The 18,100-nt window shown below is 45.2% G+C and overlaps 1 protein-coding gene across 1 annotated transcript in view; it reads right to left on the bottom strand.

Moving 5' to 3' along the window:
- Positions 1-17,697, bottom strand: part of LOC111958529 (forkhead box protein O6-like) — a 60,385-nt gene extending 42,688 nt beyond the window's left edge. Inside the window, exon 1 of the mRNA XM_023979779.2 lies at positions 16,023-17,697. Coding sequence (XP_023835547.1) covers positions 16,023-16,517 — 495 coding nt within the window. The 5' untranslated portion in view covers positions 16,518-17,697. The remainder of the gene's footprint in view (positions 1-16,022) is intronic.
- Between the last annotated feature and the right edge of the window lie 403 nt (positions 17,698-18,100).

Genomic DNA, 18,100 nt, shown 5'->3' with positions numbered 1-18,100 from the left:
TCTCTCTCTCCTGAATCCTCTCCCAAATGACAAAAGATCATGGATCCATATGCCAACCCTGACCTATCCCCTCTTTCCTGTCCTCTGCAAGGCGATGGAGAGAACAAGGGAAAGGAGGACAACACGGAACGACAAGCAGTGACCTTTACCATGCTCTCACTGCCTCAGGACACAGCTAAGGAGAGGTTAGGTTAGCAACATGACTGAGTGTCTTGCCTCTACGCACGGGGTGTATCTCAATAGACTCAAGTAGCATTGTCTGACAATACCGGGTATAATAGTCCAAAGTAGCATCGTCTCCTAGCCTTCTCTCCTTTTGTATGTACTGATGAAAAAACAAAGGATAGGAGAGATCAAACCGTTTAAACCTGCTTTAATGTGTCCACCGAATGAAGGGGATGAGAGAAGGAGACAAACTATTGAGATGCACCCCATTGTCAAAGACCTTTATGGTAGGTGTAGCTGTCAAGTCCTGCCAAGACCTCAGTCTGGATCAATCCTTGAAGCTCTCTGGTACACTCTTACTAAAAGGTTAGAACCGTAAAAGGTTATTCAGCTGTCTCTGTAGGAGAATCCTTTTGGGGTCCACGTAGAATCATTTTTACCAAAGGTTCTCTTACAGGGACCGCCAAAGAACCCTTTATGGTTATTTTCCGGATACATCAGACTGGATACAGAGCTGTCCATCAATGATGGATACACCTGTGGTCACAGGCGACTATAGCAACTATAGGCCCCAAACTCACAATGGAAAACGTCAGTCGGATACAGTCAGAGACAACTCTAAGACTGGCATTTAACAGAGAAGTAAAGCGAGGCGTTTGTCATGTTAGTTTTAGTAATGAAAGAATGACTGAAGGAGAGAAAGAAGGAGAGATGAAACAGGACATCAAAAGAGGATGAAAGGAGAGGGAATAAATGAGCGAGGGATGGGGAAATGAGTGGTAAAAGGGGCACTTTGCGAGGAGGAATGAAAGTGACTGAAAGTGTGAAATAGAGCAAGAGAGGAGAGGAGTGAAGGGATTGAGTGACAGGAAGTGGGTGTGTGAGAGAAGGAAAGCCCAAATATACGAGGGAAAGGGAGTCAAAAGGAGAGAGCGGGAGAAGAAAGCTAGAGAGAGAAACACAGGGAGATGGAAACAGAGAGAGAGAAAAAAGCCCAAGATACAAAGAGAGAGCAAAAGAGAGAGGGAGAGAGAAAAAGAGTAAGAGAGACAGAAGCAGAGAGAGACGCATGTAGAGAGACTGAAACTGAGGGAGACATACATGCTGGGTTCATTCCGGGCTATCTGCTGGCTCTGAGTTCAGCCCTCCTCACACGGTCAGAATACTAAACACGGGACCCCGCATCCTGACCTTACATTCATCCCCACTGACACACAAATCCAGTTAGGACAGTCAAATTTCAGCCCGATGGCCAGCCGGCCTGCTGGCCACCGCTAACCTCCCTCACCACCCCTGCTGCTACAGTCCCTACTTGGGTTGGAAAATTCCCTAAAATGCACTGTTATTTTGTGAAGAATTCCAGGTTGGAGAATTCCCTCAGAGTTCATTCCCTCCTTCAAAGAGGATTTCTGAAAAACCAGTGAACTTTGAAAACATTTGGGGATTTTTGCAACTATACCCCTACCCCCAGTGGACAGAGCCCCCAATGTAGTACCGTAGGCGGAAGTTGGGATTAGATAACTGATCCAAGATCCAATTTGTGCCCTTCCCCCCCAGGTGCATAAAGTTGGGATTTAGGGAAGGGTAAGCTGATCCTAGACCTGTTTCTGAAAGCAACTTGTACCTGGAGTGACCCAGCTGACCACCAACAGCCAAATCCATCAACTGCATGGGCGGAAGTGGGCTACATACAGGTGTACATGAATAGCCAGTAACCATTAGCATAACAAGCAGACACTTTAACTGTTCTCAGCCCCGGTCTCCTCCTCACTCCCATATCAACCAGACAACGATATGTCAAGGTTCTGTCAACGGTAACTACATTTCCCTTTGTGATCCAGCCCTCTTCATCCCCTTTAGGGTGGTTACCCGTCGAGCCATGTGGCTGCGGGAACCTTAGATACACCGATAGAAGGCCCAGACACACACTCTCTCACGTACACACACACACACTGATAGTTGGCCCAGACACACACTCTCACGGACACACACACACTGATAGATGGCCCAGATATACACGCATGTGCATGAGCGCGCACACGCACACACACACACACCCTGACAGACAGGCTGAGAGGGGTGGGACAGACGGGGACACGCCACCTCAAACTGGCCAAAGATAGAGTGTCACCCACCCAGCCTCTATTCTCTCCCCTCTCTCCCCTCCTCGCTCTTCCACTTTCCTCACCCTGTCTCCCTCTCGTCTTCTCGCCCTCATCAATCGCTGCATATTGTGTTATGATATATGAAATATGAGCACCTAGATTTTCTGTGATGGCATTTTTTTGTGGCGCTGAGAGAAATATGGCTTCCAGTGTACAGTATCTCCGTATGAAGAGAGAATCATACGTTGTTCAAGTAACATGCTTTTCTTACTTTATTTAAAAAAATTAAAGATATATATATATTTTTTAAATGTATAAAGTAACACCATGCTCATGTCAGCAAATGGCTGATTATTTATATGCAAATATGACAGGTTCCCAACCACTATTCTGTGTTCTCAACGGGGATTCCGCACCACACGGTCATTAAGAAGGACAAAAGACGGAACGGAAAACCATCAGTGAGTACATTATGTACACGATGGTGTTGCATTACAGAAAACCCCATTTCATCACACTGTACAATGAATATCAAGATAGTTTGATCATAACAACAATAAAGACTGGAAAAAGCCTAAGCCGGTACTCACATGGTCGAGTTGCCTTACATAAAACAACGTCAGCGTTCTAAACATCAACACACCGTAGGCCTTTATCACTATAGCAACCATAACAATACATGACATTCCACAAACATTGCTGTAGCAAGATACTAGGCCTACTGTAGCAACTGCTCATCTGATCGGTAAGTAAGTACAAATAGTATGTTTGTGACATTCCGTGCACAGTACGGGGAAGTGTACAGTGCAATACAGAAGGCAACATTGCTGTGGCCGTATGAAGGACGGAGGAGAACAGGAGAGAGCTGGGGTGAATACTGGAGGCAGAGAGTCAAACCTGGGTTCAAAAATCATTTCAAATACTTTAGCTGGGCTTGATTGAGCTTGCCTGACACAATGGAACCAATAGAATAGTATCAGAACTTCAAAACCCCAAACATCGCCCCTCTGGCACTCAACACAGACTAGCTCAAACTAGCTTGAAAGATTTCAAATACTATTTAAACCCAGGTCTACTGAAGGCAGAGTGAATATGAGGGCTGTGCTAGGACTGGGATTGCTGCCTTGCCTGAGTGGAGCAGGCTGCCTGCAATTAAGGTGAAATCAGGGAGAAATCTGCACTGCCTTGATAATGAGCCTCGTCTGAATTATTAATGAGAAGCCGTTCCCCCGGGAACCAAACTCCCACTGAGCTCATCAGCCGCGCAGACGCATGCGAGCACTGCTATCTCTTCTCTCCCACACCACACACACACACACACACACACACACACCACACACACACACACAACACACACACACAACACACACACAACACACACACACCACACACACACACACACACACACACACACACACACACACACACACACACACACACACACACACACACAAAGGTATACAGTATGTGCACACACATATACATAATACACAGGAGGTTAGGTTGGTGGCACCTTAATTGGGAGGACGGGCTCGTGGTAACGCCTGGAGCGGAATAAGTGGAAAGATATCAAAACACATGGTTTCTATGTGTTGGATGCCATTCCATTTGTGCCGTTCCAAAAATTACTAAGAGCCATCCTCCCTTCAGCAGCCATCCACTGCATAATACACATTGACATGCACCCAAACAGACACACATGTACAGAGCCACACATGTATCCACAGACTCAAGCTCACCGACTCACTCATAGACAGACCAAGTTACTCCCAAGCACCGGCAACCTTTCATTGAACACAGTAGCAATATGTTACCAGCTGCTTCATGAGCCATTGTGATTTATCCATGTCATGAAAAGGGCTCTACAAATAAAATGTATTATTTTTCATGGTCAAGAAAGAATGGGAACAGACAGGCTTCACTATGTACCTATCCAAATGAACAGCTCCCAGACCAACCAACGCGCAAGCAAAAGGGATTGTACGTAAGCATTTCACGGTAAAGTCTACACCAGTTGTATTCTGCGCATGTGACAAATCAAATTTGATTTCAGCAGAAGCGAGCCTTGATGTGGAGCTTGAAATCGACTTGAAGGGACATCGTTGCTAATATCTGAGTCACTCCCATAGAGACTCATCTCCTACAGACAAACAAGATGGCTACCAATGTGCCTACATTTTCTGAACCGCATACAACGGAACTATAACCACAAATAAACGGGGGAAAAAATGTAATTAGACAGGACTCCGTATATCAGCGCAATGAGTTGTCTTACCGCCTTCACATTCACGTACATACACACACGCACACACACACACGCGCACACACACACATCTACATTCACCAAATCCTCCAAAACAAAGCCTTTTGGTGAGTGAACACAAGCCAAGTGGAAGGATAAATATTTGGTTTTGGATGAAAATAGAGCCTTAACCACGGGGACTGACCACATCCACATCCAGCTTTTATTGGGCACAATACAATACCACCGAAAGGACTAGCGCTCTCAGTGTCTCCTTTTTACTTGTTGTTTTCGTTGGAATATAGGCCTAGTTGCGGATGCCTGCCTATAACTCATTGTGCACCCAGTCAGTTAGCTGGATAGTTGTTGCTCTATAGAGAGAGCAACAGAAGCAGGCCTCCTACTCTTCCTCTTTACTTCCCCATCCGCTCCCCTCCTTCTGCCTTTGGACCCCCCCCCCATCCAACCCTGGCAGGGTGGAAAGAGATGTGCTTTCTCAGAGGATCCAACGTTGAGAACAGAACCCCCCCCCCCCCCCATCCTCCCTTCCTTCCCTTGACTGTGGACGTTCCAAACTCGTAAAGTTTCTCGGCACACCAAGTCCCAAGCTGTAAAAGGCGTCACCAAAAGCATTTGACTCTTACCCAAACAACGCCACACCTCCCCAAAGAGCCAATCCGCCCAAGTCCAGGAGTTTCAAAACAAAAGGCACGACCACATTTACATGACTTTCCCCTCTCATCATACCCCCACCCGCGGGCCTCACCACCAAGAACACAGTGTTCCTCCATGGGTGGTGCTCCAAGGCAAAGGGATAGTGTGTGTGTGGTTGGTAGGAGCCAGCCCAGTCACAGGGTGATGATGCGACGCTGCGGGAATGACGACCCACTTTGCCATATTTTCTATTTATTTTTTAAAAGAGCAGAGGCCACGTCCTAAAGGCCTAGCCTCACTCACAACACTGCCTTTACAACCTCTGCCTTGAGAAAATTAGAGAAAAGGTTGTTTCGTGTGGTAAGTCACTAGAGCTGCGTCCCAAATGGCATCCTATGCCCGACACAGTGTACTACTTTTGATCAGATCTCTATGGTACCGGGTCAAAAGTAGTGCACTAAATAGGGAATAAAGTGCCATTTCCAACATATTTCAAATGATACAGATACAGCTGGAGGGGGGAAATCCATGCAGTGTCATTATTGGTGAGATAAGGCCTGTGAGAGATGTGATGGCTGTAAGGAAACGCATGCTGCTTATGGCACTTTGGGTAACTGGCAGAGGCAGGAGACTCTAACGAGTAAGACATTTAACCTGAATTGGCCCGCGCTAGGATAAACCTGAGGGGAGACGTAGAGAAGGAACGAGAGAACATATTGAAATCGGCCAATAAAGAGTGTGGTATTATATCTGTGAGATAAGACAGTGGGAATATAATTGTGTAATTTCAGGGAAAGAGAAAACGCTATCACTTCACTTAGAACTGCTGCGCTGACTGCCTGAAGGTTGGTGGGAAGAGAGGGAGTCATCATCGCACCCTTAAGGTTAGGGATTAAGGTTAGGTTTAGCTGTGTGTGTGTGTGTGTGTGTGTGTGTGTGTGTGTGTGTGTGTGTGTGTGTGTGTGTGTGTGTGTGTGTGTGTGTGTGTGTGTGTGTGTGTGTGTGTGTGTGTGTGTGTGTGTGTGTGTGTGTGTGGTGTGGTGTGTGTGTGTGTGTGTGAGAGAGAGAGAGAGAGAGAGAGAGAGACAAACAGTTTGTCTTCAGTATTCAACGTTTGTCCTGGGGGGATAAATGTCAAATTTCGACGGTTAAGTTTAGGCATTTTTTTTATTTTTTTATTTCACCTTTATTTAACCAGGTAGGCTAGTTGAGAACAAGTTCTCATTTGCAACTGCGACCTGGCCCAGATAAAGCATAGCAGTGTGAACAGACAACACAGAGTTACACATGGAGTAAACAATAAACAAGTCAATAACATGGTAGAAAAAAAGAGAATCTATATACAATGTGTGCAAAAGGCATGAGGTAGGCAATAAATCGAATAATTACAATTTAGCAGATTAACACTGGAGTGATAAATCATCAGATGATCATGTGCAAGAAGAGATATTGGTACTGGTGTGCAAAAGAGCAGAAAAGTAAATAAAATAAAGCAGTATGGGGGTGAGGTAGGTAAATTGGGTGGGTAGTTTACAGATGGCTATGTACAGCTGCAGCGATCGGTTAGCTGCTCGGATAGCAGATTTTTAAAGTTGTTGAGGGAGATAAAAGTCTCCAACTTCAGAGATTTTTGCAATTCGTTCCAGTCGCAGGCAGCAGAGAACTGGAAGGAAAGGCGTCCAAATGAGGTTTTAGCTTTAGGGATGATCAGTGAGATACACCGCTGGAGCGCGTGCTGCGGGTGGGGTGTAGCCATCGTGACCAGTGAACTGAGATAAGGCGGCACTTTACCTAGCATAGTTTAGGCATTAAGGGGCCTCCCGAGTGGCGCAGCAGTCTAAGGCACCGCATCGCAGTGCTAGCTGCGTCACTACAGATCCTGGTTCGATACCGGACTGTGTCGCAGCCGGGAGCGACCGGAGAACCCATGATGCGGCGCACAATTGACCCAGCGTCGTTCGCGTTAGGGGAGTTGCAGCGCATGGACTGTAACTACCAATTGGATATCACGAAAATGGGGAGAAAAAATGTGTAAGAATCTTTTTTTTTAATTATTGTCATTATTTCCAAATGGTTAAGGTAAGAGTTAAGGTTTGGGATATTGTTTCAAATGAGTGCCTAGTACTGTGATTGAACACGCGGCCCTCGGCGCTCGCTAGCAAGCCGCAAGCCTACTTGATGGTGATAGCGCTCACCATGGTTTTGAAGGCATCTCCCGACATCCTGGGACCTGGACGAATGTCAAATATCGCCTTGGATCTGGAGTGACCTGGTGGAGTGTGCATGCATGTACATAACAGAGAGTGTGTGACAAGAGAGAGATACTGTATAAGGTGTTCATAATCAGACATCATAAATCTCTCCAGCTTGTATCATCTGTGCTCTCATTGTGTGCGTCTCTCTCAAATTACACCATTCCCCTGGGCCAAAAGAGAGGATAAAATATGAATCAGCTGATGGTTTCCAGTCTTGCACCCTCAGAATACCACCCTCAGCACACACCACACCACACACACACACACACACACACACACACACACACACACACACCACACACACACACACAGAGACACAGAGACAGCCACATATCCCTCTTATTTCCCAACTGGAGTGTTTATTCTCCTACGTTCTGCTAAGGCCTGTGTGTCCCAACAGTACTATGAGTGTCTGTGCATCTCTCCACAGAGGTTGGCACAGGTGTCAGTGTCACGTTTGTAGAAATCAATAACTAAACAGATATGATCCAATTGACTTCATCCCCTTCATGAGTAATGCCTGTATTGTAACACTGTAATAAGATTGTGTGATTGTCAGCGAGACCTGGGTCGTGTTCATTGGGGCAGGCAACGGAAAATGTTCTACAAACATTTTGCAACAGAATACAAAAATGAGTCCCTCCCTGTTTCAGTCCATTTTCTTTATTTGATGCCTAATGAACACAACCCTGTCATTACAAAATGTTACCCCCCCCCCCCGCATCCTCCTGACGCTTTCCATTTTGGCTGATTTCTGTCAGGCAGCTAGCTAGCTGCTGACCCTATCTATGCCTTCTTGGCCTGGACCGCCCGTTACCTAAAGACACGTTATAAATAACAGTCTCGTCACTTCAGATTAGAGCGTCTGTCTGACGCACCCGCTCCAACCTGACGCCAATCCCCTGGCATCTGACTGCCTGCAGCTCACACACACACACACACTGTGCGACCACACAAACATATACCTAAGTAGCACAGAGAACCACACACATTCAGAGACCAGACCCCCCCCCTCTCTCTCTCACACACACACACACACACACACACACACACACACACACACACACACACCACACACACACACACACACAACACACAGTTTGTACACACACACACACACACACACACACACACACACACACACACACAGAGGTCATTAAGAAATACTAATTCTCCTCCAAACAAAGGGGGAAAAACTAATTCCACATGCAGGCAACACACACACACAATCAACATCTTCATTAGCCCCTAACACAGGAGATTCCCTTGAACCAAATGAAGTTATAAGCCCCTGCAGGCATTACACACACAAGCACCGTTAAAACACACCGTTATAGACATTAGGAAGTCAGCGCCAAGGCTGTGCACCATTCTCTGCAGTGACACGCTGTCACACTAATCAGAGGGGCCCAAGACAACCCCTCCCCCTGCAGTATCCCCCACAAAGACACCCCACCACTCACTGTTGACCCTTTGTTGTGTGTTGTCAGCATCATGTGTATGTATGTTCTGTGTGTGCTTGCCCTCATACGTGTGTGTTCGTTTTTCTATGCCTGTGTGTTTGAGCACATGCATGTGCGTGTGGGCGCGGCCAACACCCCGAAGCACCACAAAGCCCACGCACTACAGTAGCCTCTCTAAGGAGATGATTAAGTTCAGGCCAGGGCCTCAGATTCCAGCCTTCCTAGAAGTTAGAAGAGCCGGTATTTATAGTCAGCTGTTGGTTGTTGTCAGTACTGTCTAGGACCAAGAGGTAATCCAGTGTCCATTCCAGACCAAGAGAGAGAGAGGAACTGGAAGCTGAAAAGACGACCTGCTATTGGACCAGATTAGAACTACTACATACAAACCCCTTTCGATAGCCGTCTGCCTGTGCCTCTCCTTTCAGCCGACCCCTCCCCCTCTCATCCTCCTCTGCAAACCATACCATTTCAGTTCGTTTCATCAGAGGCGTACCAATATTTTCGTCTTTTATCTTTTTTTTCTTCTCCCGCCAAAAAAAAAAAAAACTGTTCCCACATCAAACGCGTTTGCCTATTGATTGAAATGGGAATGCAGCGTATGATGCGGGCAATCTTATCCAACTCTCACACACACTCGCACGCACATTACGAATAATTAGGGTGCCTGATATGATTGTGTAAGTATGGGAATGTGTATGTGGAGGGGAGGGAGATAGCATCTACAAACAACTGACTCATAATTTGGACTGTGCTGCGAGTCTGCGACAGTATTTGCATCAAAGCAGTTGGTCAACAACTGGATGTTAAACCCCTGCACAGTCCATCATTTAAAAGTGATCATCGACTATACCATACGTTATTTATTACCTACAAATGGCTGCTGTACGGACGATGGGTTTGTGTCGCATTAAACACTGTCTCCTCAGGCCTGGGTATGCGAGTGCTTCCTCTAAGTGTATATTTACATTACCTACCACGTCTCTCAATGAAACCAGGCCAGGGCTATTACTGCAATTACGCCTTGCTTTAAAACAACTTTCCTAAACACCTTCATTACCTGGGATGGACCGCGCCTCTCGCCTCGCACCGTTCATAATAACCCTGGGTTCATAATAACCCTGGCCCTCAGACTTCCTCAATCTTCCATGGAGTAAAACCCCCTAATTTGCCTGTTTCGTAACTGTCGGGCTCGCTGACTGGGTGACACTAGTGCTAAAGATAGAGCTGGGCTGTCGCTTAGCGGTTAGAGTCTGTTAGCATGGTTAGCGTCTGTTAGCGGTGCCACTGCCGTCGAGGTACAGGGCAGGGATAACAAGGGCTAAGCCACCTGCAGACACACCTCAGCAGCGCTCACTTAAATGGGATGGACTTAAGAGTTAAGAGTCAGTCAGGCGCTTGGTGATTAAGGCTAAGCAGGCTAAAGGACTGAACTCGAACATACTCCTCAACTCGTGACTACCTAAGTGCACCCTACTCCCTATATAGTGCACTACTTTTGACTAGGGCCCTTATGGGATTGGGCGCCATTTGGGACACACAAAGGGCTCTTTTAGAAACATAGACTTCAACAGGTGTTTATGTGAAGACGACCGAACTCCACACAGGGAGACATACAGATCATGAAGACAGAGTCGCGTTTAAATGGAAAAGAAACACTTAAAACCCCAGGCCTCCAAGCATTTCTCACATGTACACCAATAAAGTGTTAGTTTCATTACTATGAGCCTGGTTGTGAAAGACTAAACTGACACTTGCCAAGCATGGAATACCTGGTAGGCGATGAACTGACGTGTGATTTTCACTCTTTTATGGGGTGGTATTAGTGCAGTTCTGAATCGTCTGTCTATGTGTTCTGGTGTTGATTACTAACTGTGGTCCTTCCAAAGCTGCTTTTTGGGCCGTGTTCCAATGTTAGCTTTGTTGAACATTGCAATGTCATGAATAGAGCCCACATTATTACTGATTCTACATGTCAGAGAGGCATGTTTGTTCTACGTAACACCTGAACGCTCCACAACGTTGTGCCCTGGTAAACATGCTCCCTGTGATACCCTGTACTAACCATGTCTATTCACAGTAAGTAGTGAGCAATCAAACTAGCCCTGACGATTTTCTCATGTTTTGGAGGATCTCACCGTTAAATTGTGAGGGTAAAACCATCACAACATAGCCTACATGTACAGTGGATGTGTTCATATGTAAACTCAGCAAAAAAAGAAACGTCCTCTCACTGGCATGGCCGATTAATTAGGGCTGATTTCAAGTTTTCATATCAATCGGTAATTGGCATTTTTGGACGCCAATTATGGCCGATTACATTGCAATCCACAAGGAGACTGTGTGGCAGGCTGACTACCTGTTATGCCAGTGCAGCAAGGAGCCAAGGTAAGGTGCTAGCTAGCATTAAACTTATCTTATAAAAAACAATCAATCTTAACATAATCACAAGTTAACTACACATGGTTGATGATATTACTAGTATAACTAGCTTGTCCTGCGTTGCATATAATCAATGCGGTGCCTGTTAATTTATCATCGAATCACAGCCTACTTCGCCAAACGGGTGATGATTTAACAAAAGCACATTCGCAAAAAAAGCACAATCGTAGCACCAATGTACCTAACCATGAACATCAATGCCTTTCTTAAAATCAATACACAAGTATATTTTTCAAACCTGCATATTTAGTTTAAAAGAAATTCATGATAGCAGGCAAGGGAAATTAACTAGGGAAATTGTGTCACTTCTCTTGCGTTCAGTGCAAGCAGAGGCAGGGTATATGCAGCAGTTTGGGCCGCCTGGCTTGTTGCGAACTGTTTCTCTTGCGAACCATTTCTTCCTAACAAAGACCGTAATTAATTTGCCAGAATTTTACATAATTATGACATAACATTGAAGGTTGTGCAATGTAACAGCAAAATTTAGACGTAGGGTTGCCACCTGTTCGATAAAATACGGAACGGTTCCGTATTTCACTGAAAGAATAAACGTTTTGTTCTCGAAATGATAGTTTCCGGATTTTACCATATTAATGACCTAAGGCTCGTATTTCTGTGTGTTTATTATATTATAATTAAGTCTATGATTTGATATTTGATAGAACAGTCTGACTGAGCGGTGGTAGGCAGCATCAGGCTCGTAAGCATTCATTCAAACAGCACTTTCCTGAGTTTGCCAGCAGCTCTTCGCAATGCTTGAAGCACAGCGCTGTTTATGACTTCAAGCCTATCATCTCCCGATATTAGGCTGACAATACAATAGTGCCTATAAAAACATCCAGTAGTCAAAGGTATATGAAATACAAATGGTATAGAGAGAAATAGTCCTAATAAATTCCTATAATAACTACAACCTAAAACTTCTTAACTGGGAATGTTGAAGACTCATGTTAAAATGAACCACCAGCTTTAATATGTTCTCATGTTCTGAGCAAAGAACTTAAACGTAAGCTTTTTTACATGGCACATATTGCACTTTTACTTTCTTCTCCAACACTGTGTTTTTGCATTATTTAAACCAAATTGAACATGTTCCATTATTTATTTGAGACTAAATTGATTTTATTTATGTATTATATTAAGTTAAAATAAAAGTGTTAATTCAGAATTGTTGTAATTGTCATTATTACAAATATATATATAAAAATCGTCCAATAATGTGTCCCTGAACAAGGGGGGGTCAAAATCAAAAGTAACAGTCAGTATCTGGTGTGGCCACCAGCTGCATTAAGTACTGCAGTGCAACTCCTCCTCATGGACTGCACCAGATTTGCCAGTTCTTGCTGTGAGACGTTACCCATCTCTTCCACCAAGGCACCTGCAAGTTCCCAGACATTTCTGGGGGGAATGGCCCTAGCCCTCACCCTCTGATCCAACAGGTCCCAGACGTGCTCAATGGGATTGAGATCCGGGCTCTTCGCTGGCCATGGCAGAACACTGACATTCCTATCTTGCAGGAAATCACGCACAGTACGAGCAGTATGGCTGGTGGCATTGTCATGCTGGAGGGTCATGTCAGGATGAGCCTGCAGGAAGAGTACACATGAGGGAGGAGGATGTCTTCCCAGTAAAGCACAGTGTTGAGATTGCCTACAATGACAACAAGCTCAGTCCAATGATGCTGTGACACAACGCCCCAGACCATGACGGACCCTCCACCTCCAAATCGTTCCCGCTCCAGAGTACAGGCCTCGGTGTAACACTCATTCCTTCAACGATAAACGCGAATCCGACCATCACCCCTGGTGAGACAAAACCGCAACTTGTCAGTGAAGAGCACTTTTTGCCAGTCCTGTCTGGTCCAGCGACGGTGGGTTTGTGCCCATAGGTGACGTTGTTGCTGGTAATGTCTGGTGAGGACCTGCCTTACAACGGGCCTACTAGCCCTCAGTCCAGCCTCTCTCAGCCTATTGCGGACAGTCTGAGCACTGATGGAGGGATTGTGCGTTCCTGGTGTAACTCTGGCAGTTGTTGTTGCCATCCTGTACCTGTCCCGCAGGTGTGATGTTCGGATGTACCGATCCTGTGCAGGTGTTGTTACATGTGGTCTGCCATTGCGAGTACGATCAGCTGTCCGTCCTGTCTCCCTGTAGCGCTGTCTTAGGCGTCTCACAGTACAGACATTGCAATTTATTACCCTGGCCACATCTGCAGTCCTCATGCCTCCTTGCAGCATGCCTAAGGCACGTTCACGCAGATGAGCAGGGACCATGGGCATCTTTCTTTTGGTGTTTTTCAGAGTCCGTAGAAAGGCCTCTTTAGTGTCCTAAGTTTCCATAACTGTGACCTTAATTGCCTACCGTCTGTAAGCTGTTAGTGTCTTAACAACCGTTCCACAGGTGCATGTTCATTAATTGTTTGCATGGTAAACAGTTTTTAAAACCTTCACAATGAAAATCTGTGAAGTTGTTTGGATTTTTACAAATTATCTTTGAAAGACAGGGTTCTGAAAAAGGGGCGTTTCTTTTTTTGCTGAGTTTATATACTGTATACACCTTTTCTATTCATATACTGTTCATAATGTCTATACACACCATCATATACATGTACACTGAGTGGACAAACCATTAGGAACACCATCCTAATATTGATTGCACCCTCTTTTGCCCTCATAACAGCCTCAATTCGTCAGGTCATGGACTCTACAAGGTGTCGAAAGTGTTCCACAGGGATGCAGGCCCATGTTGACTCCAATGCTTCCCACAGTTGTGTGAAGTTGGCTGCATGTCACTTGGGTGGTGGACAATTCTTGATACACACAGGAAACTGTTCAGTGTGAAAAACCCAGTAGCGTTGCAGTTCTTGACACACTCAAACCGGTGCTACCATAACTACTACCATACCCCGTTCAAAGGCTCTTAAATCTTTTGTCTTGCCCATTCACCCTCTGAATGGCACACATACACAATCCATGTCTCAATTGTCACAAGGCTTAAAAATCCTTCTTTAACCTGTCTCCTCACCATCTACACTGATTGAAGTGGATTTAACGGGTGATATCAATAAGGGATCATAGCTTTCACCTGGATTCACCTGGTCTGTCTATGTCATGGAAATAGCAGGTGTTCATAATGTTTTGTGTGCTCATTGTATATTCCGGACTCTGACATTGCTCGTCCTGATATTTCTTCATGTTTTGGATCTGCATTGTTTTGTTAGGTATAACTTCACTGTCGGAGTTGGAAACACAAGCATTTCACTGCATCCGCAAAACATGTGTACGCGACCAATCAAATTTGATTTGATGCGATCACACAGACAGAAAAAGAGACCACGACAGTAGCTTTCAAAACAGCCTCTTGAGAGGGGAACCAACAGGAACGACTGACAGCAGATTGACAGCAAACCTGAGGGGATACTATAGTCGATCCCACTGCACGCACGACACATGGTTCAAACTGCTATGGATATCATAAAGGTTCTAAAAGGGTTCTTCTGATCTACAGGGACAAGGGTTCTCTACATGAAACCCTTTTCATACAAAATGGTTCCTTTGGAACCGTGCCTCAACGAAAGAAAGGATTCCAAAAGTGTTCTCCGTCGGGTGAAAAGGTTCTACCTGGAACCATAAAGGGTTCCTCTACAGGGACAAGTGGCATGGCGTGGGTTTATAACGCTCCCACCTGTGACCTCATCATGTCTGGCCCTCAAGATCTCCTCTCTGAGAGGTACAATATCAAGAGCCACACTTGTGCCTCTGACTGTCCTTGTTACTTTGGGATTTCATTTTTATGTTCTTAACATTAGCTTGTATTAATGAAGAACAGCGATATGAGTGAGACGGTATAATAATGAGGCTGATACAGTAAAACGGGCAGACATCCAGGAGAGGCAGCTCTAGGCTGCTGGCGAGACAGGCGGTAGCCTCTGCGTGCGTGTGTGTGTGTGCGTGTCTGTAGAAAAGCACCTTTTGAATAGCCTAACCCCTGGGCACAGACGTCAATTCAACATCTATTCCATGTCGGTTCTATGTCATTTAATTGAAATGACGTGGAAACAACATTGATTCAACCAGTGTGTGCCCAGTGGGTATTTACACGATGGACAGCTGACCGGCTACAACTACAAGTGTCTCTCAAGTGACACCTTAAAAAAGAGAGTATAGAGTAGGTGTACAACAAATATTTGTGGTGAAAATAGATTTTTATTGGCTATATGCCTCTGTCTGGGGCCTATTTCTCCGTCTCACACACATAGAGATAGTGTGAGAGAGAGAGGCGAGAAACCAAAGGAACCAATATAAAAATGCTTGCCATGTGTGCATTTTCATGATCATAGGCTTTGAAAAGGGGGCGGTTACTCATTTACTGTATACATGTAGCCAAACTAAAGATGGAATTATGAAGGTATGCACAGTGCTTTTCCAACCTCTACCCAGCTCCATTCCATTTAGCTGTCAATGGTAGGCTACAGTAATATATCGATCGGTGCCATTGACGAGAGGGATAATTACATGGCACCATTCATGCGTAACGACCCTAAAGTGTGACATGTGGCAATGTAATACACAGTATATGTGCAAAAACGTAGCCTATAGCCCAGGTATAGCCTACCCAATGTTGTCTTGATTGAGACTTCTGGTGTGTTGAATATCGACATAAAGTATTTCCTATTATAACATTTGTAGACATGCGCTTACCTTCCATCCAGCTGAACTATTACTGTCGCCCTTATCCTTGAAATAGGGAACATAGCGGACCATCCAGTCGTAGACCTGTGATAGCGTGAGTCTTTTTTCAGGGGTGCTTTCAATGGCTCGTGTGATAAGGTCCGCGTACGACTGGTTACCCCATGCGTTCCGCCGCGAGGATTTGGCTTTGCGCAATTGTCCAGTCACGTCAAGTGCCGCGCCGGCCAAGCATGGGTGCGTCGCGCCGATGGGAGCAGGGGCGACTGCTGGATGCTTCAGCTCCGTCGGCGTGCCACCCATTCTCCCCGCTCTGCACGCTGAAACGGCTAGATTGTCATCTGGTTCCACCTTGATGGTGGTCAGTGGAAGACCCCCATTGACCTCCAGTACTTCGGGGAAATCCTCCGGACAAGGCAGTGGCCAAGTGCACGCGCGAGGCCGGTTTTGCGGCTCGAAATCCGAATCAACCTGATGAGCCAATTCGTCGTCCCCCATCATCAACATTTATCCTCAGTTGTGAAGGAATAACCGGGTTAGAAAGAAATACAATACCTCCACAATTCCCGTATTGTCTCCAATACTAGACCTACTTCAAGCCGAAATCCGTCTCGTGACGGGGATATTACAGTCTGATTCAACAAAGTAACGATCAAATCTCAGAGAAGCCGGCTGCTGTGGAGATGGACGATTTTGAATGGCTCGTCTGCAGTAGGCTATCACAACCCGCATGTAACGATAAGAGTAGCAATAATAGTAACAATAATCGTTCTCCCATTTTACCTGAAATCAAACATGTTCAATTGGGGAAATTATGAATTGCTGATTGCCTACATCTCCAGCAGCTAGAGTCAATCCAAACGCATGACAATGTCAGTTAATCCGGCTGCAGCAACAGATGATACCTCATATAACGAGAATGGAGATGCAAAGAGCCGTCGAAAGAATCCGCCAAAACATAGACAGGAATAATGTTTAAATCAACAGGATTGTCCAGACAGCACAGGCAAGCGATGATGTGTGATCATCGTACATGAAATATTCAAGTCTTCACGGAATAGGCTGGCAAATGCAAATCCATCCACAGTCACACACAAACGATTGCGAATTCAATTGCAATGATACTTTTTTTTTTAAATCGAGTCGCGTGTGTCTTTTAAAAAGCGACACACTTCCAGACAGTGCACAGTCCAGCATCAGTCTGTTCTTGTCCACTTGATCAAATGATTTATCACACGTCTTGCTCGCCTCTAGTATTTCTAACATGTAGCCTATCTAATCTCCAATCTGTTTTTCTTACTCTCAGATCCCCTCACATATCCTCATTTAATAAAAACTCGTTTCGTAGTTATGAACTGATGACGTGCTGACGCTGTTGTGTGGAATAGATGCTGCCATTGGATGGCGCGCACATTACTCCCAGAACACACTTACAACACCCCGGCCCGAACTCTCTCACATATAATATCAACCCCATCATAAAACGGTAGAAAAATATCCATGGCAAATAAATGTTTCAACATGAAAAATATGCTAAATGTCCATAATCTCTGGAAAAGCAGCTGCTGCGCGTTTTAATGCGACCTTTGGTCTCCAGATTCCAACCAGCCTTAATTTCACTCTTAAAAGAATTTGGTGCAGATATACTCTCTTAATGTCCTTATGATCAGTTTTGGAGAATCAGTTGATAATTTCCTTTTGGCGGCACGGTGTCCAAAAAGACCAACTGATGCGCAAAGCGTCTCTGATGGTGCACCAGAACAGCGGGAGTGTAGTTTTCTACCACAATTAGATAGATTTAGTTCAGATTACCAGAGATTAGGTAACCTCAGATTATAATCCGATATGAGTTGGGGAAAAATGCAATAGCTACATGCTGTTCAATTATCTCTGCTCTATTCCCCTCATCACCGGATTTTTTTTTTTAGGTTTAACACAATTTAGCACATAATTTTCTAAAATCGCATTTGCCAAGCTTCGATGCGTTACAGCAGCCTATTTCTTTCTACACTGCAGGCATGACTGTTGAGGATTTCAGACTCCCAGTGGCAGCCCCTGTTTGACCCATGTGTGCATAACTACCAGATTGC

This window comes from Salvelinus sp. IW2-2015, linkage group LG35, assembly GCF_002910315.2.
Source record: "Salvelinus sp. IW2-2015 linkage group LG35, ASM291031v2, whole genome shotgun sequence".
NCBI classification, from domain to species: domain Eukaryota; kingdom Metazoa; phylum Chordata; class Actinopteri; order Salmoniformes; family Salmonidae; genus Salvelinus; species Salvelinus sp. IW2-2015.
This window is presented reverse-complemented; position numbering and strand designations above follow the sequence as displayed.